The 25,680-nt window shown below is 43.2% G+C and overlaps 1 protein-coding gene across 1 annotated transcript in view; it reads right to left on the bottom strand.

The window, feature by feature from the left end:
* LOC144203750 (plasma membrane calcium-transporting ATPase 1-like) overlaps positions 1 to 21,703 on the bottom strand; it is a 29,226-nt gene extending 7,523 nt beyond the window's left edge. Inside the window, exons 1-11 of the mRNA XM_077727331.1 lie at positions 21,368 to 21,703; positions 10,489 to 10,869; positions 7,481 to 7,678; positions 7,144 to 7,401; positions 6,942 to 7,067; positions 6,340 to 6,465; positions 5,672 to 5,707; positions 1,825 to 1,998; positions 733 to 947; positions 352 to 594; positions 39 to 280 (exon numbers count right to left, since the gene is read on the bottom strand). Of these exons, the coding sequence (XP_077583457.1) occupies positions 39 to 280; positions 352 to 594; positions 733 to 947; positions 1,825 to 1,998; positions 5,672 to 5,707; positions 6,340 to 6,465; positions 6,942 to 7,067; positions 7,144 to 7,401; positions 7,481 to 7,678; positions 10,489 to 10,687 (1,817 nt within the window). The 5' untranslated portion in view covers positions 10,688 to 10,869; positions 21,368 to 21,703. The remainder of the gene's footprint in view (positions 1 to 38; positions 281 to 351; positions 595 to 732; positions 948 to 1,824; positions 1,999 to 5,671; positions 5,708 to 6,339; positions 6,466 to 6,941; positions 7,068 to 7,143; positions 7,402 to 7,480; positions 7,679 to 10,488; positions 10,870 to 21,367) is intronic.
* Between the last annotated feature and the right edge of the window lie 3,977 nt (positions 21,704 to 25,680).

The following is a 25,680-nucleotide window of genomic DNA, read 5'->3' as shown; positions in this document are numbered from 1 at the left end:
GGCTGGAAACGGCGTGGACGGCGAGCCCGGACGCTCACTTCCTGAGGATGATCTCCGACGCCCCCTTGCTGTACATGCGGTACCCGCCGTCGGCCATCTTGAGGACGGTGCTCATGGATTTGCGGGAAGAGTTGAAGGTGTAGACTTTGTACATCCTCTCCTCGGGGACCTCGTCCCGGATGGGCTGGTAGTCGCGTTTCAGTTCCAGGACCAACCCCAAGAGGGCGCACTCTGTTTTGTTACCCACATGACGCGGCAGGCCGCCCTCTTTCTCCGGTGGCTGACGGAGGAAAACGAAGATTTAATCTCGATTTTGGGGTAAGTCGGTTGGCGCCACTTTTGCTCTCTCACCAGGATCTTGGTAGTGTAGGCCGAGTTGATGGAGATGCCGTTGACCAGGACCTCCAACGTGTCGGCCTTGATGGCGGAGGCATCGGGTACGCTTTTGTGGTGCGTGTCCCCCACGTAGGCTTGGACCACCGTCATGCGGTTCATGGTCAGGGTGCCCGTCTTGTCCGAGCAGATGGCCGTGGCGTTGCCCATGGTCTCGCAGGCGTCCAGGTGGCGCACCAGGTTGTTGTCTTTCATCATTTTCTGCCCATTGAGAAAGAAGGAGTCAAAAAAATGAAGGAAACCAGAGCGTTCGGGTCTAAAAATGTCAACATTTTGGGAAAACATGGTTTCCGCCCCCTAATGTACACACGGCTTTTGGCATTTTTTTTTTTAACTTACCTTGACGGAGTAGGCCAGCGAGATGGTGACGGCGAGCGGCAGTCCCTCGGGGACGGCCACCACCAGGACGGTGACGCCGATGATGAAGAACTTGACAAAGTATTGGATGTATATGGGTGTGCACTCGGAGGTCCACGTGCGGCCCTGGACGCCGAATGTGTCGATCACAAAGTACAAGATGAGGATGATCACCGTCACCGCCGACATGATCAGGCCTGCGTGCAAACAAAATTAAAGACTTAACCCAGAACCAAAAAAATTGAGAAAAATAAACTTTTTTTCTTTTTAACGGACTATTAACCAGATTTTCAGGCTAGAAGTCACTTTTTTTCTATTGTTGAGATCTACTTAATATTAATGACCAATAAATATGAAAAATGTGACATGGATTTACCATATTTTAATATACTATTGGATTGGATAACTTTATATTTCCCGTATTTGGGAAATTTTGTTGTCACAGTAGCAAGAGGGTGAGAATACAGACACAGCAAAAGACATTTTAGACATAAATAGATAGGTGATAATATAACATGGTCACCAAAAGTATTTTCATACTATTCACTTTTTTTCTGTTTATTGCCAACCCTCCCGCTTCAAAACAGCTCGGACAGCCGGCGCCGCCATTTCCGCCGAGAATCATAACGCTTTGGCTCGTCATTTTTTAACTGGTTCTTTTATATCATAATAAATGACAGCTGGCCCTCTATGTGTGATGATGTCAGCGTGAATTCATTAAGGTTAATTGAGTCAATTCTGAGATGAACATGGGCGAGGGAGGGGGTGACGGATCCAATAAAAGTGAGTGCATGCTGAGCTAGCGTCTGCGAACACGCGTGTCACTCATTTCATTTACCGACAACAACCAAAAAACAAAATGTCACCCCAATGCATTTTTAGGAATGATGTTACAAAAGAGGGAAATAGTGACGCCCCAAATTGGATTTTTTTGGGTGAAAAAAACCCAATAATAACTGAAATTTGGCTCATTTTCAATGGATGAAACAACCATGGTGAATTTCCCATTGGAAGAAAAAAATCACCTACATTAATCATAATAAAAAGACTATTTTTGCTTATATTTCCACTTACCGGCCTTCCCGATCTGGACAGCCAGTCGGGTCAATTTCCCCTGCAGTACCGACTTCTCCTTCTTGGGTACCACCACCTTCTTGACCGGTTTGACCTCCTCCTTCTCCTCCGACTCGGCGGCCTCCTCGCTCTTCAGCGGTTGGATTTCCAAAGCCACGCCGTCCTGGGTCTTGGCTGCTCCCCCAGCACCCCCCAAAAAAAGTGTTGGTGAATGACGGGAGGAAGGACGAGAAGGAAGGGGGGGGGTGAAGATGGAGGACAAGAGGACAGACAAGGCAGAGAAAAGGTCAGCGGGGGGCAAACATACAAACAAACATTCCAAACAGTCATGGCCGATTGGCCACACGGCGCCCGGGATCCGCCAAATAGCGATACGAACTTGATAGTGTAGGAACAAGAATACGAACATGAAATGGGGGAGAAAACAAATTCACAATTAGACAGTATTTCTATAGCCACTAGGGGGCGTTTCTACCATCGGAAGGGCGGCTCCTACCAGGGAGGTGGAGGAGGAAGAAACGGAAGGCGAGGAAAAATTTAGGCGTCCATTTTGGAGTGGCCGATTGTGTCGAGAAGGACGAGGCTAACGCTAGGAGGATGTCTTTCGGGACTTTTTTAGTTCGGGTTAATTTGTCTTCTAATATTCTCTGTGTTGGGGATAGCATCACGACAAAGTACTGTACAATGTTTATTTGTTTTTATATTGTGAAATAGACAGCATCAAAAAACATGTCTGTCCCAACATGGCGGCTCGCCGGCTTATACGAGGTATTACTGTAAATTGAGGGTGTCAAACTCGGGTTGGTTGGTGGGCCGTACTAACGTCAACTCGATTTTAAGTGGGCCGGACTGTTTTAGATACAATATTTAGATATTTATGTTTTTATTTTTTTATTTGTATTTTATTATTATTATATATATTTTTTTTTAATTATTATATTTTAATTAGTATCTTTTAATTATTATATTTCAATTATGATATTCTAATTATTATATTTTAATTATTATACATAATTATGATTATATAATTATATTCCAAGTATTATTTAATTATTTAACACAATATAAAACAATATTTATCTGAGCTTAAACAAAATATTGATAAAATATTAAAGTGGAAAACCGAAAATATTGTAATATTTATTTTTAGATTTTCTAAAACTCAAAACACAAATGAAAAAAAAAATGGATTAAAAAAATTGCAATGATTGATTTAAAAAGGGCAAAAACCTCAAAATATAACCATCTACAATCTTCATTTGAATTTTGCTACCTGTGCTGGGCTGTATTTTGCCGGCCACGCCCCCTTTTCCATCTTCTCGGGCTACTCGTTAGCTTGTCCGTGTGCCAAAAAAAGGTCGTGCACCTTGACTACTTTATTTGTCAGACACGAGAGCTCAGTTGGCAGCCATGACAGGGAGTCTGGGCCTGATTTGCATAAGCGCGTGGCCTATTTAAATGTGGAGGGGATGCGCATCATTGATCCCTTTCCCGACACGGCTCGCCGCCCGTCCAAAAAACTAGCCGGCTTAATCCGACGCTAAGTGGTTAACGCTGAAAACTTCCTCGTTTCGACGCTCAAACGGCTCATGGGAAATGAGAAACCGCAGTTAATGCCGGTGATTGTATGCAATCTGATGAAAAAATAACTGCCGTGCTCCACTAGGAAGCCATTTTCAGGATGTTAAAAAAAACAAGTATGGGAAGTTAGTTAATCCTTTTACTTTCATTGTTTTAAAAATTCAGCCCCTGAAGCCAGTTTGGTTTAAGGGAAATTAAATTTGGTAGAGATGTTCTTCATGAGTACACTGACAAATAAGCCTCAAGAAGCTATGCCCAGAAATGCAGAGAAAGTCTGCAATTGGGATTTGAAGCCGCCATTTTGGGGACATTGTGTTCAAGTCAATTGTTTCTTAATGGCTGATTTAAAAAATTCAGCCCCTGGCGCCAGTTTTGTTTAGGAACATGAAATTTGGTAGAAATGTTCTTCATTAGTAGACTGACAAAAAAAGCCTCAAGAAGCTATGCCCAAAAATGCATAGGAAGCCTGCAATTGGGATTCGAGGTCGCCATTTTGGGGACATTGTGTTCAAGTCAATAGTTTCTTCATTGCTAATTAAAAAAATTCAGCCCCTGGAGCCAGTTTTGTTTAGGAATATGAAATTTGGTAGAGATGTTCTCCACGAGTAGACCGACAAAAAAGCCTCTTGAAGCTATGCCTAAAAATGCACAGAAAGTCTGCAACTGGGATTTGAGGCCGCCATTTTGGAGACATTTTGTGTTCATGTGATTTGCAATCATAGCTATTTTGACCTAGCAACAAAAAAAAGTTGATTAATCATAGGTAGACCTACAAATCTATCTGTAGGTCAAAAGTTTAACTGACAGTGTGATTGGGCGGAGCCAACTAGAAAAACGTGATTTGTGCATTGTGTTTTAATGGATCATTTCTTTTGCAATTGGCAGCGTGACGCATCTTATTTCAGCCGTGCCTATTTTTTTTTAAGCGCTTGACAAAGGAAAACAATCGAGAGATTTTATGAGCCGCCGTAAACGTCAATAGCGGGAATCAAACCGCAGAAGGATTAATAAAACAAGTTGGAGTGCTTTAAACCACTAAATCAAGAGCATGTCAATCTTATAACCGTTCACATTTTGGGCTGAAAATGTTAATTTATTTTGTGTTTATGGCCACCTCTACAATATGGTCTATTTAATTTTATATTTCCTTATAGTTGACAAAAGCAAATACAGAAAGCGAACACACCACATTCATCGAGACCCACCGACCAATCACGGCACGTCACCATGGGAGGTTTTGGCATGTGTGTGTGTGTGTGTGTGTTTTCGACAATTAGGAAAACAAATCAAAATGACAGCAAGTCCACAGACAGACGACAAACTGAAAAAGGACCACCCGAAAAACCACAGCGATGCAGAACCACGACAGCTGGGTGGGAGGAAGAGGAGGAGGAGGAGGAAGAAGAGGAGGAGGAAGAGGAGAGGGGTCAGACCACCCCAAACGGAACAGACAACATCAAAGTCCTGAGCAAGAACCTGCAAAGAACCAAGCCAGAGGAACCAGAGCAAGACAGAAGATGGAGAGGAGGAAGAGGAGGAGGAGGAAGAAGAAGAAGAAGAAGAAGAAGAAGAAGACCGAGTCTCGGCGTGCAAATCGCTCGCGTTGGACTGATTCGACTAAATGATCAAAATGACAATTTAAGCCAAAGTTGTCAGATTTGGTTCGCGGGCCGCATTAACGTCAACTTGATTTCATGTGGGCCGGACCATTTTAGATAAGATAATATTTAGTTTTTTTTTTTTTTTTAAATTATAAATGGATTAAAAGAACTGGATTAAAATCCTTGAATATTCAGATTTTTATAGATCTAATAGATCTTTTTTAGATTCGACAAAATGATTTTTTAACTAAAAACACTGAAAAGAATTGATTAAAAAATGACAATTATTGATTTAAAAGGGGGTAATCAGGACATTTAATATACATCTATATCTATCATTTTAATTTGATCCGAAAACAGAAAGTTGGCACTCATCATTGACTTTCCCGGGCCACACAAAATGATGCGGCGGGCCAGATTTGGCCCCCGGGCCGTCACTTTGACACCCATGATTTACGCGGCGTTGTTGTGCCCAGCTAACCCGCGAGAAAAGGTCTTTGTTATTAGTCAACGGCGGAAAAAGAGACAGAAAGAAAGAAAGAGAGACGGATAGAGCGCCCCCTCCTGCCTCCGGATGTAAATGAGAGGGGAGGTGAAATTGGAGGAGGGGGAGGGGGGAGATGGCGGGATGGAGCGACAGGTGGTGGATGAATGGAGGGGGTTACCTTTGTTGCGATTTTCGGGGGGTCCTTGTTTTTTACCTGTTCGGACAGAGAGAGAGGGCGGAGTGCTGAGAAGGCGGAGCAAACGCAAAGAAATACTAGTAGTAGTATTCAAAAAGTCCCAGGACACTGGGACACGCCCCCCGGCCGGCCCCTCCACAATAAAAGTCGGGCCTAATTGGGAAAGTGTTCTTTTTTTACGAATACTCAAATCGTGGTGTGGATGAGAAGAAATGACAAAATGGAGGAAATTAAGGCGCAATTTGATAAAAATCATTAATAATCTGAGTAAGTTTTTTTTTTAAAGTACTACGTATATTGAAAAATGAATTTTCCTCATTTTTAATTGAAAAAATGTGTATTTTGAGATTACATGTTATAATTAAAGTACATGAAAATGAAGCGCTTTATATTTATCCATTCATTATAATGTTATCCAACTTTGAGTTGTATTTTGAATTATCATTCATATTTGAATGCATGGCGAGTACTTTAAAATTGTATGGATAAAAAGAAATATTTGTGTGGAAACTGTCCTCGCGTGCGATTGGTCGCCCGGTTGAACGATTTTGGAGTTGTTTGAGTGTGTGTTTGCGTTTGTTTTGAGGAGAGCAAAGCGCCAATAAATGAGCGGTGGTAGAGCGAGTGACGCTGGTGGATTTGGCGCCTACTTTTTTTGGCCTTCTTCTCGTCGTCGTTGTCGCCGGCGCCCAGCAGCGTGAAGATGATCCCCGTCTGGGAGTTCAGGCCCACGGCCGACACCACCATGCGGCCAGAGCCTTCCATCACGTGAGTTCCTGGTACGAGAGAGGGCATTGACTTATTGTGAGATCATTTTGTCAACAATAATATTAAAAACTTTCAATACATTTTTAAAATCAATTTTGAACTGTAATTACACCATCTAGCCACCACGGAAAATGGGGGCGCTGTTGTGCGATGAACGCTAGCGCCAGACCAACGGTCAGAAGAAAACGATAACGAGGAAACGTGTTTTTAGCATGTTAGTAATAGAGGCTAACACAGAGCATGTATGAAAAAAGATAATAAAATGGACAAAATAGTCGACGAGATGCAGGAAAATAACGAGTCGACCCACTAAAAAGGTACAAGTGAATTTTTCCTGGTGTTTTCTTATTTGCTATCAATATGTTTTCCCAATTGATGTAGACAGGGTGCCCAATCAGTGTGCACTAAATTCCAGATTGTGTAGATGTCGCTGTATGTACATTGCTTGCTGACGTGATATGGTATGACTTCATGACAGACTCACCTGAGAGCAACATGGGGTCTTTCTCCAGGGACTTCCGGACCTGGTCGGACTCTCCGGTCAGCGAGCTCTCGTCGATCTTCAGGTCGTTGCCTTGGATCAGGATGCCGTCGGTGGGCAACAGGTCGCCTGCGTCGGGAGAGAAACCGTGACGCTGAGATCGAAAACCCAGGAACCGGAACCAGAACCCCGGGGGGACCCCTACCGTATTTAATCTGCGCAATGTCGCCCACCACCATCTCAGACACGGGGATCTGGATGACCTGGCCCTTGCGGATGACGGTAAACTTCTGCTCCTGCTCAATGCGGCTCTGGAGACCCCGGAACTGTTTCTCTTTGGACCAATCGTTGAAGGCCGTCACCAGCACCACGATAATGACGGAGAACAAAATGGCGGCGCCCTCGATCCAGCCCGCCTGGGCCTCGCCCTCGTCTTCCGCGCCACCCGAGGCCTGGCCGCATGCTGGTGTTGTGGAGAAGAAGAGGTTCCAGGGGCGTTTCGGGCAAAAGACGCATACGGCGCCCTGTTTGGCCCCGCCTACCTTCATTGTCTCCGCCTTCCAGGTGGTAGAAGGACAAACCCAGCGAGATGATGGCGGCGATTTCCAGAATGATCAACGTGACGTCCTGTAAGGCTTCCCACACCAGCTGCAGGAAGGTTTTGGCCTTCTTGGGCGGGATGAAGTTGCGCCCGTAGGCGGCGTGGCGCTTCTCCAAATCCACCGGGTTGCCCGAAAGACCTGCCGTAAAAAAATATATATATATATAAATATATGAAATCCATTTTGCATGAGTGAAAGATAACACAATTGGACATTTAAGGACATCTTGATTTGACTCTGTCAGCGTGCAAACAACGCCCCGCCGTTGAGCTCCCGCGTGGACGCAATCTGGCGAGAGCGGCCCGCGCCAAGCCGACCTTCCCCCCGTCCGAGGGAACTAACCGACTCGCAAGTCGGAATGGGATAACGTACAGGTGTCAAAGTGGTGGCCCGCGGGCCAAATCTGGTCCACCACCTCATTTTGTGTGGCCCGGGAAAGTAAGTCAAAGTGCCGACTTTCTGTTTTAGGATCAAATTCAAATGAAGACTATAGATGTATATTACATTTCCAGATTTCCCCCTTTTAAATTAATAATTGTCATTTTTTAATCATTTTTTTCTGTGTTTTTAGTTCAAAAATTGCTCGGAATATCTAAAAATATATATAAAAATGAGGAAATACCCAAGAATGCTACCAAAATGAATCAAAAAATAGAGCCGGAATCAAAAGAAAAGCTAATGCTAATTGCCCAAAAAATGCTATAGAAAATGCTTTGAATTTGACAGGAAATCACCCAAAAATCCAAAGCAAGCTGGAAGTGAGACATAAGTCGTAATAAATAGCGAGGAAGTGACCCAAAACGTAGAGGGACTTTTGGGGAGGCCAGTGTGACTTTTTTTTCTCTTCGTTTTTTTAAAATGTTTTTCAGTGGGCGTTTGCGAGTGAAAAGAAAGACGCAGATGTGAGTGAGCTATGTGTGTCCACATGCTGGCAGTTGCCATGACGACCCGCCGCCTTCCTTCCTCGCAAATCAACACCTTGGTGCCTCAATTTAACCTGAAAACAAAATCTACATCAAGGGGGAAAAAAAGAGATAATTTTAAAAATATGAATTGGGGATAAAAATATAAATGTGAAAGATTTTTTTGTTTTTTAAATAAAGGTTGATTTCCAAACTATTTTTTGGGACATTTCCCATCAAAAAATTGGATATTATGAATATTATACAATAACCATGTGTTTTTTGATACTTTATATGAATAAAATATGTATAAGTAAAACGATTGGAACATATTTTTTTTAAATTAATCTAATTTTTTACATTTTTATTTTATTGAATAAATACTTAAATTTAAATGAATTCTCTATACTTTCTCCTGCCGTATTTTAAGGACTATAAGCCGCACTTAAGTCTTAAATTTTCTCCAAAATAGACAGGGCGCCTTATAATCCAGTGTGCTTTATGTAAGGAAAAAAATAAAAATGTGTCATTCGTTGACGGTGCGCCTTAAAATGTGGTGCTCCTTATAGTCGTGAAAATACTTGTTTTTCTTCATTTAGAATTTCCAGTCAATTTTCTCTATACAGCAAATATCTGATAATTTTTTCCTTATTTTCAAGTGTTAAAGCTAAATACATCTAATTCCCATTTTTTTTAATGAAAATTAGCACAGCTTTGAAATGAAAAAATAAAACGTTTTTCCATAGCATCTCTCTCTGTTCTCCTTTTTCTTGACATAGCTCCCAAAATAGTCTTTTTATTTTTAGTTGCTGTCACCTCCAGACGAAGAAAATTGACATTTTCTCTCTCTTTCTTTCCACGCAATTTTTTCGGGTAGCGATGAAAGGAACAAAAAAAAAATGACGCGACGGCCACCGGGACGCTTCAGAGACATCAAGCGCCGCCCAAATGTGACGGACGAAAAGGCGAGAGCGAGAAAAAAAAGATGAAACGTGCGTTGTGTCAAGCTCCAACGACGTTTGCGTTGATGTTATAAAAAAAAAAAAAGCTTTCATTTGTATATACGTAGATTATTTTGGGAAAAATATTGAAGCAAATTAAATGTCAGGATACAAATTGTTTATATTTGATCGTTAGTGAATTTACATAATGGAAAATGCATAGTTTGAAATCTAATTGTCATATGTATGTTTAAGTATTTTAGTCCTTTTGTTATATTTCAGGTTATATCATAGACGCATTTTTTTTCTGGGATGTGCGTGACCCGCTTTTGCCAAACGAGGCCGCCGGGTCGCCAGCGATGATGGCGTGGAGCGACCCGCTGACCGATTTGCTAAATGGGACAGCGCCGGGCGCGATCTGCGAGGACATTAGACGAGCCGGCCGGAAATAATTTCAATTGCGGGAATGGAACCGCCCAGCGGATCAAAAAAAGGGGACGACGATGAGGAAGAGTATTTCCAGGACTCAAATTAACCCTTCCTTCCATTTGAATACTTATTTTTGCCTGATTTCTAAAAATATACACCAGAAAATATATAGAGTGGTACCTCTACTTACAAATGCCACCAAATACAACATTTTCAAGTTAGGGAATCCCAATAACAATTTAATAACTTTTAATAAATAGTTCTATATAATGCTAAGTTGCTAACGTTAGCATCCGCCTTCCATAACTGATAATGCAAGTTCTATATAATGCTAAGTTGCTAACGTTAGCATTCACCTTCCATCACTGGTAATGCAAGTTCTATATGATGCTAATTGCTAATGTTAGCATTCGCCTTCCATCACTGATAAAGCAAGTTCTATATAATGCTAAGTTGCTAATGTTAGCGTGCACATACCATTACTGATAATGCAAGTTTTATATATTAATGCTAAGTTGCTAACATTAACATTCACCTTCCATAACTGATAATGCAAGTTCTATATAATGCTAAGTTGCTAACATTAGCTTTCGCCTTCTGCTAAGTTGCTAACGTTATGATGACTTTTTTTAACGTTACCACGCACATGTGAATTTATGTCAGGTAGGTGATTTACCTTCAATGGGCGAGGTTTTGAGGCGCCGGCAGATGCCCTGCACGTCCACGTAGTCGTCCCGTATCTTGGAGACGGCCTCGCCGCTGCGCAGCTCCATGAGACCCCGCAGGTCGCCCACCGTCACCCCAAAGTCGCCGTCTCGCTCGCCATCGGCCAGCGAGTTCCCCGCGGGGTGCTGGGCGGCGCCGTCTTCGGCCATGTCGCCGGTCGTGGAGGTCGAGGGGGAAGTCCCGGGGCGTCGGTGAAGAGGGGTGAGGGTCCGGGGGGAGGAAAGGAGAGGAGAGGGGGAGGCGCGGGCTCGCTTCTTTGGGCTCCTTGGACCGGCCGGCCGGCCGCTTAACTCCTCCTCTGGGTTACCGTGGAAACCAAGCTCAACATGCTCTGTCAAAATAAAGAAAGAAACACAAGTTTACAATCATTCATTTATGAACATTTAGGCTCATGTACATTTTACACTATTTTTTATGTCAACTATGTCACTCATTATTTTGGATCATCATAATATAAAAAAATATTAGTAACTAAACTGAAAAATACAATAACAAAATGACAAAAGCAGAAATTTCAATACATAGAAATAAAAATTCTAACTTTTGGAATTGTAAAAAAATTATCATATTTATCAACAGATTGCTCCTTCTGTATTAAAAAGAGAAATGTAAGTATATGCATTTAAAATAAACAAATGTGGAGAAATTAAATATGATTTTTAATTCATTCTCTGTATTTACTTTAATTTTGGAGTTTAAGTTAGTTTTTAGTTCATTTTTCATACAATATGATATACTATATACTATCTTTAAGCAATAAGATTCATGTACTGCATCACCGTGGAATATAAAGATGGCGAGAGCGCTTGGACGACATCGCGTCGCCTCGATTACGACCGCCGGACGACGAGTGGAGGCTAACGCTCGCTCGCTAATGTGGCGCTCGCTTGGTGGGTATTTAGAGGATGGCGTGCAGCTCGGATCGGGGTCAGCTCGGATCGGAGTTGGCCACCAACAAAACTCAAACATTTTCCACTCCATTGCACAACGCTATGTGAAAAAACCCAATAAAAAAACAGGAAGCGATTCGGAAATCAGCTCATCATTAATAGATATCCAATTTTGTAGTATTAAGGTCACTTCCTGTTGCATTCTGACCATACCTGGGTAACTTCAACTTATGAGTTGATTTGAGTTAGCCGTGCCGTCGAAAAAAGGCGACATCGCAGAAGATAAACAGAATTCGACCACGCCCACTGAGTCCAAAGGCAAGGCGGCCGTCATAAATAGTGTAAATGCCAATCTTTTGTCCAAGTCATGATAGGAAAACCAATGGAATTTGCTGCCATTACTCAATCCTGGTTGATTATTAACAAATTCAACTTTTATGTTTTTATGTTTCAAAGATTTATCCATGTATTAAAAAGGTAAAAACGATATATTTATAAAAAATAAAGTATTGATTTTTGGTTGTTTTTTTTAAATATTTTATTTTTAAGGTATATTCTTAGTTACGACTAATTTTGTTTCATTCATATTTTGATTGAAAAAAAAAATGTATTTAAAAAAATAAAAACACAGTAAATAACATTTATTAAAAATAAGAGAATTAAAAAAAAATGTCTGTTGCTCTGACTTGATTTATAAAATATACATATATTTTTTAATGATTAAAAAAATTATAAAAAATATATTTTGTAAATTAATTATTAAAAATATATGTTTTTTTTACAGTGCTGTAGAATTGGAGGACTCCATGCCAATACCCTTATTGAAATAGCCCAGACGTCTCCATCTGTCAACGTTAAACAAAGACACTGCCGCTGCCGAGCTTCCTGGTCAAAATGTATTAAGACGCCAATGAGTTCATCCTTAAAACACTTTTGTGTAGAAATGACGCGAGTTCCGATTACATGACCACATCTGAGACAATAATCTAATCTAACCCGATGAGTCAACTGGTTTCAAAAGACACGCAAGCACACAAGCACGCAAAAGCCTTTGACTTTGATAGGCATATTTCCACCTTTCCTCCAATTGAGCCCCAACAACAACGTGGCAATGGCTTCTTCATTCATGTATTTTTTCTGCTGATCGCCGCCTTCTTCTTCTTGCCTCTGCAGACACACCTGCTCTGCATACTAAACCGGCCTGCTGACTACACACACACACACACAGGCAGACGGGGCAAACTCCCTACTGGCCACACCCTCCACACATTAAAAAAAAAGGAACTTTATATTTTCTTGGTTCCTCTCATTGCTTTCGCTTGACGTAGAAAATAAAGAAAGCCTGCCTGCCTGTCACCAAAACCCATTTTTTGGATAAAAATATGCAGCATTGTCCTAAAAAAGGACTTACGGAGTGACAAAACAGTCAAATAAAACACCCGTTTCGGGCAAATAAATGTATACAAGGAAATGGCCTAGTGGTTAGGACGTCCGCCTCGCAGTTCTGAGGCGTAGGGCTCAATTCCGGTTGGGGTGTTCGACTAGAGGGCGAACGGGGTTTCTCCGGGTACTCTGGGTTCCTCATGTGTTGCAAAAACATGCTATATTGTCATTAATGTTTGTGATTGGTTGTTTGTCTCGTGGTGTTCTTCGATTGGCCGGTAACTGATACTCAGCAAAAATGTCATAAAAATAATTTAAATAGTTTGCTGGTCTTGCATTGTATATTTTGGTTCTACTATTATTGGATTTGATAGAGAATGGCCCGGGAATACCCCCCAAAAATCCTCAAAAGTGACCAAATACCAACAGTGTGTGTTTTTGTGTTGGTAGCACGTCAGCCGGAGATTCCGAGGGAAGAAAAGTGGGGGGGCGGGCAGCAAAAAAAGGGGAATGCGGGAGACCACACCCTTAGCTGCAGTCACATGACCGGCCGGCCGGCCCACCGGAGGGAAGAAAAATGGGAGGGACGGCAAAGAAATGGCCAGACTGCGGAGAAGTGCCGCCGCGCGGCCCCCCTAAAAAACACCACCCTCTTAGACAATCCCCTTATTGTTAGCTTTTAGGGGCGCCCCCACAACACCCCATCCATCTGAGCTCGTCTATTTTTTTCACATTGGGTAGAACAGATCAGGCTTTTAACATTTATTTCAAAACAACATTTTCAAGGTCACTTTTGGGTGATTTTGAGGGATTCCGGGGTCACTCATTTTTGATTTTGGGTCCTTTGGGGGTTACCTTGAGTTGATTTTAGAGTCTTTCAGTGTCACCTCTGGTTGATTATTGGACATTTTGGGGTCACTTTTGGTTGATTTTAAAGTCTTGGGGGTCATCTTTGGTTTGTTTTGGGGCCTTTCAAGGTGACCTTGTTGATTTGGGGTCACTTCTGGTTGGTTTTAGGGCATTGGGGGTCACCTGTTGATTTTAGGGCCTTGGAGTCATCTTTAGTTGATTTTAGGGCCTTTGGGGGGGTCACTTGTTGATTTTAGGGTCTTTTGGGGTTACCTCTGGTTGATTATAAGGCATTTTGGGGTCACTTCTGGGTAATTTCAGGGCCTTGGGGTCATATTTGGCTGATTATAGGACCTTTGGTTTGTTTTAGGGCCTTTCAGGGTAACTTCTGGTTGATTTGGGGTATTTTCTGGGATTTTGGGGTTACTTGATAGGAGGTGAGCCAGGAATTTTGCCAGCCTGTGACACAAAGTAATCAGCAAGTGACCTGTAAATGACCCCAAACATACTTCTGTCCAGTAAAAATGTATTGGACATCAATGCAGTCAGTGGCAGCCTGTTAACATAGACAATATTGTAGTAGAAAACTTTGCTAGCAACCCATTGATTGCTTTCGCCCGTTTTAAATGTTATTTTTACTCTTGGCAGAAACGTATCGATAACCCTGGGGACACAAATATTGATTGAAAATTTCCAAAAATTGTCAAAACCGTCAAACTAATTCCCAGCGGAAACGTTGGTGCGTAGACTTTCCGAGTGTGGAAATGATGAGGCTTTTAAAAAGACGTCGCTATTGATAGCCAGAAGAAAAAAAAACGTTTGATTGGTCATGAAAACGATACAAAAGCAGGCGGTAGCTTTGAACAAGTGACACGCCGCCGCTATTTTCATCCCGTTTCATGACTAAAGTGCCACTTTTTGGCAGACAATCTGAACGTCACATCAACAAATTGATCAATTAACACGATGAGATGAACACATTGACTTTGCCCCTACCAACATGGCCGCCCAGCCCGAGGCCATTTTGGTAGGGGTAACAAAATGTATTTTCATGCTTTAACCTTGACTTGAAAGGAAATTATCAGATGTCCAATCCATTCGAAATGGGAAATTACTTCTTCTTTGGTTAAGTCAAATCAACAAAAAATACCCGTAAATGACCCTAAATCAACAAAAAAATCATAGAAAATGGCAGAGAAATGAACAGACAACCTATTCCTTTAAATTGGGAGGGACGGTAGAAAATTACAAAGGTCACTAATGGCGCCAAGCCTCCCGTTCAAGACAGATTGGACATCTCACGGTGAGAATTCCACCCCCGTGACACTAACAACTTTTGTTTGAATCCATTGTTATTTTCTCTGGCCAAGGAAATCTTCATGAAAAGGCGAGAACATACGCATGGCCATCTTTCGCGCCGCCCTCCCGCTTGGACTCTTTGTCGTCGTCCTCCAGCATCTTGTGACCGAGCGCGAGAATCCACAACAAAACTTGGCACTGTCTGCCGCCGCGCCTCCACGACGTGACGCTGCAAATTCCTGGCTCGTTTTCTTTCCCGTTTGACTTGGAGTGAGCCATTTGGGCCAAGACAGGCGACCATTCAGAGCAATTTGGTGGCGGAATCAGCTAACGTTGGTAAAAAACGACCCGGGTTGGAATGAGTGGGCTCTTTAAGTGACTGGAAAAGGGAAAATTGGCCAAAAACTCGTGGAAAAGCACTAAACGTCATTAGGTGGTGATGTCACAATGAGAAATGTTGTACAAAAGTGGGCGTTTCCATTTTTGGGGGGTGTGGCATAACTACCAAATGGTGTAAAACTGCCAATTCTAATCAACACCTTTGATTTTTAAATACATATCTCCCAAAAAATTAAAAACAAAACTTGACAAAAATTGAGGGAAATAAATACTAATAACAATTTTAAACTTTTAAAAATATGGAATGAGGGCAGTTTCATTAAGCCTTTTTTAATTAAAAAACTACTACGATTTCCATCACTTTCGGCCATTTTTGGTATTTTGCGCACGTCTATATTGCCCGGCATGGTCGACATGTAGTAGTTTTATAGTGAAAATACTGCAGTACAGAGACGTACCAAATAAATCATGTGATTGAAATTCGGGCTCAATCCCGACATTTTTGGAGAATCAGAATCGGGTAAAACTACTGTCATGATAGACATCTTTACCAAATTTAACGCAGATTGGAGAAAGACATTTCTTTTGGGCCAAATCACGTCAATATAAAACAAAAGAATGAATACATGTGTATATATATAATTGATATAGTGTGTAGGTCAAAGGCCGTAGACGCAAAGAAGTGAGCCATTAGGAATGAGGAACCTCCACCCAGCATTCCTAAACAAACAGCACATTCCATATCGCGGATGGGAATTCCACAGGGAGGCCTTTTTCGTTTTGGGCCAATAAAAGGTGGCGATTTCAACGCGGCGCTAACGGGCGCCGTACGCCATTAATACTCACAATAGGCAACAAGCTATAAATAGCGGATGATCCGTAGGTGAGGAGAATGGCCTGCCAAGCACCTGCCAATGGGGTGACATTTTGGGATCCAAAGTAACACCCTAATTTCGAGTCTGAAATCAAAGATTAGACGGCAAACGTAGATGATGAATCTGATTTGGAGGAATTGAAAGCCACCAGGAAGGAAGGACGCTTGCCAAGACAACTTCCTGTTGGCCCCCGGTGTCCCCGCCCACCATCTGCTCACTTCCTCCCGCCGGGCCCTCTCCTTCTGCACCCCTTTTTCGGATATTTCCACCGTAATCCGTTCGCAGGGATGGCGCGTGCTAAGCTAACACGCACACGACTCGTCGCTTTTAAGGGTCCACGACATCATTAAATGTTAAAGTCATTAGCGTAGCACCTTGGCAACTCTACGTGCACTTGACATACACGAGCGCGCATTGGCTGGCGGCTCATCGGTATTCGTTCAAGGACAATCTGTGGTGCGTGTTGATCGTCATTCATGGCTATGATAGCGATGCTATCGCTAAGGAAATATTGTTCCAGGAAATATATGCGTAAAAGTGAGATATAGACGTTCGGGAAATAGCAAAAATTGGCCAAAAAGTGATGGCGGGTGATAGCAAATAATCATTTGAAAATAAGATCAGCTTTTTTTTAATCTATTTGGAAAAAAATGTATTTAATAAATGGCTTAATGAAAATGCCTTCATACCATAACTTACTTGTAGATTGAAAAAAAATAACTTTATTTAAATTGTGTTTTTTTTTCACAAAAAAATGTCCAAAAGTGATGGCATGTGATATGAAATAATCATCATTTGAAAATAAGATCAGCTTTTTTAATCTAGTAAAAAAAAATGAAAAAAATTTGCTTAATGAAACTGCCTCCATAGCATAACATTCAAAAAATAAAACTTTATTTAAACTGTTTTTTTTAATTCAAAATTCCTTGCTTCTTCACAGTATTTTGGGGGGGGGGGGGACATGTATTTAAAAATAACATTTCAAAAACTTTTCACAATTTAAAGCAATTATCACAGGTATTGATTAGAATTAGAAACTGGGTGAATAGTTTGAAAAGCCAAAACGAACATTATTTTCGCAAATCGTCGTCTCACGGTCGTTGAGCCCTAAAAACCACATTCCGGTGTACATTTTGTCCTTTTATTTTTTTCCCTTTAGCTCGCCTGCCAGTCAGCGTCGGCGGGATTGATGAGCGTGCCCCCTCCTCCAGCACCCCTAGACGACATCTTACATAACGTTGGCGTGGGCGGCGCCACTGACAGGTGTTTAGCGGGACTCGCGGGGCCTGACGGGCGAGGACGAAGGAAGGCGTCTGCTTGACAGCAACAACATCTTTCATCTGGCAAAGTCCAAGGACCCTGGCTGCCTGCCATTGACAGTGCCAGACGTCCAATCAAACTCACCAACGACATAACACGACATCTATCACATAAAAATAACCACTACCCTTCCTTAATTACCGCCATTTTCCGACAATATGGCACTGAACATTTCTGGTTACGGTGCAAAATTCAATTAAATGAATGAGTTCATCATTTCAAAATGGATTGGTCGCCTGCAGCCATCGATATGAGACTAAAAGACTTTTTTTGGGGGGGCAGATATTGCAAAAACTAATGCTCAATGACAGATGTAAGTCCAGAGGGCCAAGTCGACCCCCCCCATCAAATAATAATGAAGGCCAACAGCTTTATTATCTGCGAACGGAGGCTGCGCTTCTGCGTTCCAATCTTAAATATAGGCGAGAGAGAGAGAGACAGGCAGCGTTTCCCGCTGCTGCACTGCGTCCATTCATAATTGATGGCCACTTACGTAAGAGGAGACCGTGCCTGCCCCCCCCCCCCCCCCACTCGCGGGGGCTCCCCCGATTCTCACTGCACCAGCTCGGTGGAACAGGTGGATGAAAAACACTGATTTCCTTTGCATTCATCACTCTTGTTATTTAGCGTGAGCCCCCCCGAGATAGACAAGGCTGGGTACAGATATTTTTTAAAGGGATTAAAAGAACATTTAGCAAAAAGCAAAATGGTTTTCAAAAATATATTGAAAAAAATCACCAGTGCACAACGTGAATGCTTGTAGCTACAACATTAGCGCCAACGGTCACAACATGAACGCAAATAACTCAAAGTACAGGTGTCAAAGTGGGGGTCGGGGGCCAAATCTGGCCCGCTGCATCGTTTTGTGCGGCCCAGAAAAGTAAATGATGAGTGGCGACTTTCTGTTTTAGGATTAAATTAAAATGATAGATATAGATGTATATATTTCCTTATTTTCCCCCTTTTACATCAATAATTGCAATTTTTTAAACCATTTTTTCTATGTTTTTAGTTCAAAAAGTGACACTCTTGATCCAAAGTATGAACGCAAAAAGGACTACATTAGGATTACAACTAGAGGAAATGTAGTACTGCTATCAGACCCCCCCCCCCCAATGGGGATGGAACCATCCACCTCAAAACATGCTAACCACTTACCCACTCTACAAAACATATTTTTACTAGTATATATTTTTTTCCTGTACCGCAAATCCACACAAAGGCCACGGAGGGTGCTGAAGCCTATCCCAGACCACTAAAGGGCAGAAAGCACCAATCTCAAGACACAAGTAGACAAAAAAAAAAAAACAAAGACAACCACAAGATATGTTTTAGCAGCCTAGCCCACAAAGCAGAACCCACCGGGAATTGAACCCGCTACCTCAAAACAGCGAGACGGACTTGCTAACCACTCTACTCTGGGAGTACAAATATGGAGTTGAAATGTTAGTAGAGTGACAACAGCAGAAGTGAGTAGCGGAAGAGTGAGCACATGTTTGGAAGGCGCCATGATGACGTTTTTTGGCGCGGATTGTTCCATTTGACGAGTGAGGGGCAGTCAAAGTGCAAGTTGATTCTCTGCCCCTCATCCAATAAATAGCATTAGCGCGCAACAGTCGATCCATCCACCGCCAGCAGACTGATCCATTTAAAAAAAAAAAAATCAAAAAGAGGAATGAAAGGATTTGCCGCAGGATAAGGGGGAGCCGGAGCGGTGGGGCGGCGAGGGCTCGGGTCTTTTTTTTTTCCGACGCGGACGGAAAACAGCCGCTCGTAAACGGGCGGCCGCTCGCCGCCGGAACGGGAAGTCGCCCGGATTTGACCGGAGAAACATTTGTGGGGTGAACAGTCTCCAATCGGATAAAAAAGGCGCATTAAATTGTATTCTGGATGATTGGACTTTTCTGTGTGATGCCAAAATATCATCTACATCAGGGTTGGCCAAGTCCAGTCCTGGCGAGCCCTTATCCAGTCTGTTTTGCATATCTCCCTCCATCAACACACCTGAATCAAATCATGGGGATGGTTATCAAGGTTTCTGGCCAGCTTGCTGATGAGTTGATCATGTAATTCAGGTGGGCTAGAGGAGGGATATATAGAAAACAGGACTGGAATTGGCCAACCCTGATCTACATCAATAAAAATGACAATAAGACATTTTAGATGGGATGCAGTGACGCGTTATTGACCCTAGGGGAGATACATCGCTAAGTTGATGGGTAATAGTATAGACTACTGGTAAAAAGATTGACTAAAAACATTTGTGCGGTCTGCCCCCCAAAACAATGGCACCCTATGCGGTTGCCCAACCTGCCTAGGGCAAAAACCAACCCTACTATCGTACCCCAAAGGGATATAAAAAGTTAAAAATAAGTGTTCCTGTTATCATTTGCATATTTCAACAAGTCCCAGCATTAACCCTGATATTTCCCGCATCGCCACGTCCCCATTAAGGAAGCTAACATCCAGTCAAGCGCTGTTTTTGAGCTACAAGTAGCAGACAAAACGTCAAGGAACGACGAGGGGATATGCAAATGCATCGTCAGTCGCCGTTAAGTAGATCACTCCAAAAAAAAAAATAATCACAGCGTCCGACAATTATCCTCCGGCTCAATTCAATTTGCAGTTAACGGCTTTTTACGAGGCGGCGAGGGGGCTCAAACGCGGGGGACGACGACGATCGAACGGCGACTTGGTGTCGAGCCCACTTGCGGCCATGGTTTTGGAGGTCACGGAGCTGAGAGAAGATGCGGGATCCCCCCTCCTCCCCATGCAATAAGTCAGGACACACCCAGATGGAGAGGGGGAGGGGAGGGGGAAGGAGAGGGGGAGCCAGAAAATGACAGCAAAGGAGAAACAGAGCTGACACTGTTCCTTCTCCAACTGGGTGACATCAACGTTGATAATCAAGTGTCTTTTTTAGCTCGCCGTGGGACGGCCGACCGGCCGGCCTAGTAGTACTCTCGACGAGGTGGGGAAACCACTCCAACAGGAAGAACGAGCTGCTCGGACTACTGCAGCAACCAGTGTTCGCGTGACATCCTAAGCAACAAATGACACGGTCGACAGCAAATACAAAGCGTGCACTGCGGTCAAACGGCTTCCGGATGGGGTCGAAATCCGCACGCGAACATGGCAAAGAAACTCCCCCCCCCCCCCCCCCAACCCTCCCAAAACCGCCATTGATAAACGGGGCGTTTAGACAAACCCAAGTCCGAGACTAAATCAGCCCTCGACCACAATAAATAAGCCCTATCATATCAATTCTGTTTCTCTCCAGCAAGCAGATGGAAAAAATGGGGGTACATTAGGAGGAACCATCCCCGCAGTTAGTCGGTAGCACGCGGCGACGGTCGGCAGCAACTGGTCGGCGTTACATATTGTTGTCTAAAAGTTCATTTGCGAGGTAACTCGGAATAATACCGCCTGGTTTTGTCCATAAGTGAAGCGAACACGTCTAAAGTTGACGTCAAAAAAAGCCCTTCGCGTTGCTCCGCCGAGACTTAGCGGCGCGGCTGCGGGGGAGGGACGCTTCGTCCTCGGGCTTTCCCCCAGCCTAGAACACGCGTGGGAGCCCGACTCTCTCCCTGCCGCGTTGGAAAGCTGACTTTGCGGCGACTGTGGGTGCTTAAACGCCCCCCAGTTTGTGGTCCCACACCTGTAGCGGAGGGCTGGGGGGCAAATGGCCCACCCGAGAAGACGGAAACGGCGCGAAAAAAAGCTCGGAATAGCCCACCGGAGACGGCGGAAAGGGTTAGCTGGAAAATGTAAAAGCATTCAAACGAGGTTCAAACTCGGCGAGCGACGACGTCGACGCCAAAAGGGTACACAAAGTTGACATTTCACCACCCCCGGAAGACTAAAAAGCGCTTACCCCAGTCTGGATTGGAGTCCGAATCACGTCGGCTTGTGAGGTTCCCTTACTGGGGTTCGTCCATGTCCCGACGCGGCGACAACTTGACCGGACCGCAGTGGTGGAAAAAAAATGATTGGCAGGGCGGGGAATGTAATTATTGGAGTAAGAGGGCGGAGAAATCAACGAATCGATGCTTCTCCTTGATTGAAAAAGGTGAGGCCCCAAAAAACACACAAAACACGGCCGTGCCACGCCACTGCAGCACCGCGGAAAGAAAGCCGGATTCTTCCCGATTGGGTCAGAAATCAAACCGATGAAAGGGAAAGACCGAGTCCCCCCCTTCCTCCTCCTCTTCCTCCCTCTCCTCCTCCTCCGCCTCCTCGCCGCTGGAACACGCGCAAGGGAGGGAGGGAGAGAAGTAAGCGAGAGCCCAGACGAGATCCGGCCAAGAAACAGTCGGTGGGGGCCGCTGTTGCTGCCGGCTTTGGGTAGAAAGGGGGAGCGCGTCGGGGTGCTCGAGTTCCGATCGGAGCTAGCGAGGGGAGGAAGTGGAATGCCGATTACGAAGGGCCGTAACCGGGGAAAGCTAGCTGGCTGTAGGGCTGGCTGCTCGGCCCTGGGGAAAGAGGCGGAGCCGGGGGCGGAGGCGGGGCTAGTCTGGATGACTTTTTAAGGTGGATCCCATCAATCAACCCTACTTCGCTTTACATTTAACTCATTCGTTCCCGAGGCAAGTTACAGAGAGAGTAGGGGTGTGGCAAGAGGGGGAAATGGCGATATATCACGATACTTTGTTTCCTAAATGGTATGCACTGGCCAAGAATTGCTACATTGTTTTAAGAAGCCTCCTCCTTGAAAGAATCTGGAATCCGGAGGTCAAACTTTGCCTTGACAACTGTTGATATGGAGACGACTGGGCCTAACGTTGTGTAAAATGTCCACTCTGGAAGCAGTTTTGAAATCTGTGCGTTGTCAGTCCCCCAAAACGCTGTTGCCGTGTAAACGGCGGAGGCTGGCAGCCAATGAAAAGCTTTAAGAATAGCTTGTGTACTGTATTTTTTCCTTCTCTAAGATAGTCAGCTCTTTCGTATTCGCAAAAGTATGAAAACATGTTTTAATACTACACTAGGACAAAAGCCTGAATGATAAACTGCACATTTTTAGAACTTTTAAGAGAAACCGTCAATTTATGCCAACTTTTTGTCATGTTTTCTTAACAATAGCACTGCTGTCATCACTTTTGCTCACTACCACAACACATACACAACTGCGCCAATAGTAAATATCTTAACTGTGAAACAACTTCATCTTTTTATCCCATAAAAATGACCATATCCTAATCATAATCAGATTAGGATCACAATTATGTTCTATGAGTTATGTAGGAGTTGTTTCCCATTTCTCGTTAGGGTATATATGAAACATAAAGTACTATACATAAACGCCATGTGTCTGTCCTTTGGCCGGCAAGTTGTTGCCACAACACTCCATGTGGCTAATGTCAATAATCTCAATACAGACTGGTGGTGGATCGTTTGGGTGACTCTGTTACCGTGGCGACACCGTCAAGGGCGGGGCCGGGAACGGGAAAGGTGCGTCTGTTAAAGTATTCGCTCATTGTTAACCGACGTGGATGGAAGTAGAATAAATAGAAAAAGTGCAAAACAGCTCAGTAGCAACAAAGTAGGCCAACTGCGAAAAGCTCAGGGACGTCAACAAGTAAAAGGACAACAAAAGCTTGAAAAATATCCTTTCTGAGTCTTTGCCAGAACATTGAAAGGAAAATTAATAAGGAGTCAGGTATTTACAGTATCGAGATGGATAGATGGTCACACAAGACTGACAAATGCGGATAAAAGAGTAAAAGTCAGAGAGGGAAAGAAGGTTTATGTGCACCTCTCTTGACTGATCTTGTTGTCTACACTCTAATAGGCTCATACATCACTCTTTTACACCTGCAGAGTGCACACGGGGGCACACCGCATGAAGCTTTGCCTGCATTATACACACACACACACCCAAAAAAATCTACTCAGTGCTGTTCAACACGTTTAACATTCAAATGAATGTAAATACAAGGTTATTTCAAACCTGTCTGTTCCACTCCAGGCCGACAGGTGGCATAACAATGTGAGATTAAACCCATTAGCTTCTAAAAATAGCACAAATATTGAAAAAAATACAACTGGGACAATACAGTTAAATATGCAAATAACTGACTTGGTTTACAAAATCTTCCATCATAAAGCTCCGCCTGCACTGCAAGATTTTCTACCAAAAAAATCCAACATTTCAACAAGAGCTGGCTCGAGGTGACTGTGTACTAGTTCCCTTCCAAAAAAACACACATACCTGAAAGTCAATACCAATTAGCATATGTAAACTCGCCTCTGGCCAATCATTTCATTTGATCCTAAAACAGAAAGTCGGCACTCTTAATTTACTTTCCCGGGCCGCACAAAATTATGTGGTGGGCCAGATTTGGCCCCCGGGCCACCACTTTGACACACTTGAACTAGACCCTTTAAAATTGGTCAAAGTATCCTACTTTTGTATCCAAAAAATGTGAGGAAAAACACAAAAATGAGAGAAAATAATAAGGATATAATTTATTATTGTCTTAGAATAAATAAAGTATATGAAAATATGCCCTGCACTGCTGAAATTACTTCTAGTCGGCAAACCTGCGAGCTAGAAAAGTCTGAGCGAGTTTTTTGTCGAGAAATTTCCAAAGTAAGTTGAGACAGCAAAAGATTTCTTGTATGCGTTTTCTGGCTGAATCCTTAATTGTGCCTAAGTGTGGAGGCTGCGATCTCCAATCCCTCAGACTTACGCAATCAAGTCACTTCCCGGGGTCGGCATCCACCTACACGCAGACGTAAACGCGTCCATTCGTACATGCGGCTGGATGTGGTATCCATGGCGACCTTCTCTCGCCACCGCCATTATTTTTATCTGGTCGAGATTGGGCGAGGATGGCGGACGACGACTCGGGGATATTCCGCCGTTTAAGAACGGCTCGACTCGTCTTGACTCGTCCTACTTGCGGTTTGAGGTCGGAGTGGAGTTAACCGCCATTGGGCGTCTAAATTTGTTTGAAGTGAAAAATATTATCCGCCAAGTTTTTTGTTTGTCTGAAAATATTGAACATTGGTTTTGTCTTGAATTTCAATGATGAGTATTAGTATAGATAATAGAATTACACAATTATATATATACATAACTAATATAGTACTACCACAAAATAATTTAAACAACACTTAGTAAAATTGAAGAATTACTGAGAAATAAATATTCTTGCTAATTTGTTTTGTCTTGAATTTCAATGAGTAATATTAGTATAGATAATAGAATTACACAATGATATATACATACATAGAGTACTACCACAAATTGTTTGAACAATTGAAGAATTACTGAGAAAAAAATATTCTTGCAAATTTATTTAAATTGGAAAAAGAGTATACATTTTAAAAAGACAAAATTAGGGGGAAAAGCCCTTACCTATTTGAAAATGAGAAAAATCAATTCATTATATTTTCTATTTCAGTTTTCAAGCCCATTATCCTGTTCTGTTTTTTTCCCCTTTTAACAGTTATACCGTTATGTTATGAGCCCATTAGCCATTTTACCTTTACACGCATTTATTCTCTAACTCAGGCCAAATCAAATATATGCCCTTCTACTCCTACTCAGGTGGGACTGGTGGTCCGAAAATGACAGGCAGGTGGAAAGGTCACGACATGCTGTTGCTGATGATGGACGGTGGAACCCCCCCGAGCGGGCAGGGGGTTTCTTTAGGGCGAGGGAGGCCCTCCCTCATTAGCGCGCTGCACTTGCATGATTAACTTTTCATCACACGCTCTCATTCCGACTCTCTTAGGAATTCATTGGCTGCCATTTACGCCGATGGACACTAAATCCGGTGGGTGGGGGTTGAGGGGGTTTAGGGAGGGGTCCGAGCTGTCATCTCTCATATACTCCAGTACATTTTTCCTCTATTTTACATTCAAATTAATCTTTAAAAAAAAAAAACTAGTCTTGTTAGTGTCTTTAGCTTTTTACAGGAAAGTCCACATAAGATGAATTTTCATGCTTTGGCATATGACTTTTTCCCCCCCTCCGTACGTGTTTAATGTTATGTTTGTAACCATGGCGATTTGGTTGCGCTTTTGGCCAGTCGCGAATGACGAGAAAGCGTCTGAGCGGAGGCTCCCCGCGGGTGCGTGGCGTGGGCTCCGTATCCAATGAAAACATCGTATTGACATGTAGCAAACTATCGCTTCCAGGAGTGCGTTTGAAGTGAGCGTGGCGTTGCCGCCTGCATGCTA

This window comes from Stigmatopora nigra, chromosome 10 (genome assembly GCF_051989575.1).
Source record: "Stigmatopora nigra isolate UIUO_SnigA chromosome 10, RoL_Snig_1.1, whole genome shotgun sequence".
NCBI classification, from domain to species: Eukaryota; Metazoa; Chordata; class Actinopteri; order Syngnathiformes; family Syngnathidae; genus Stigmatopora; species Stigmatopora nigra.
Note: the sequence above shows the minus strand (reverse complement) of the source record. Positions and strands in the feature narration are given on the sequence as shown.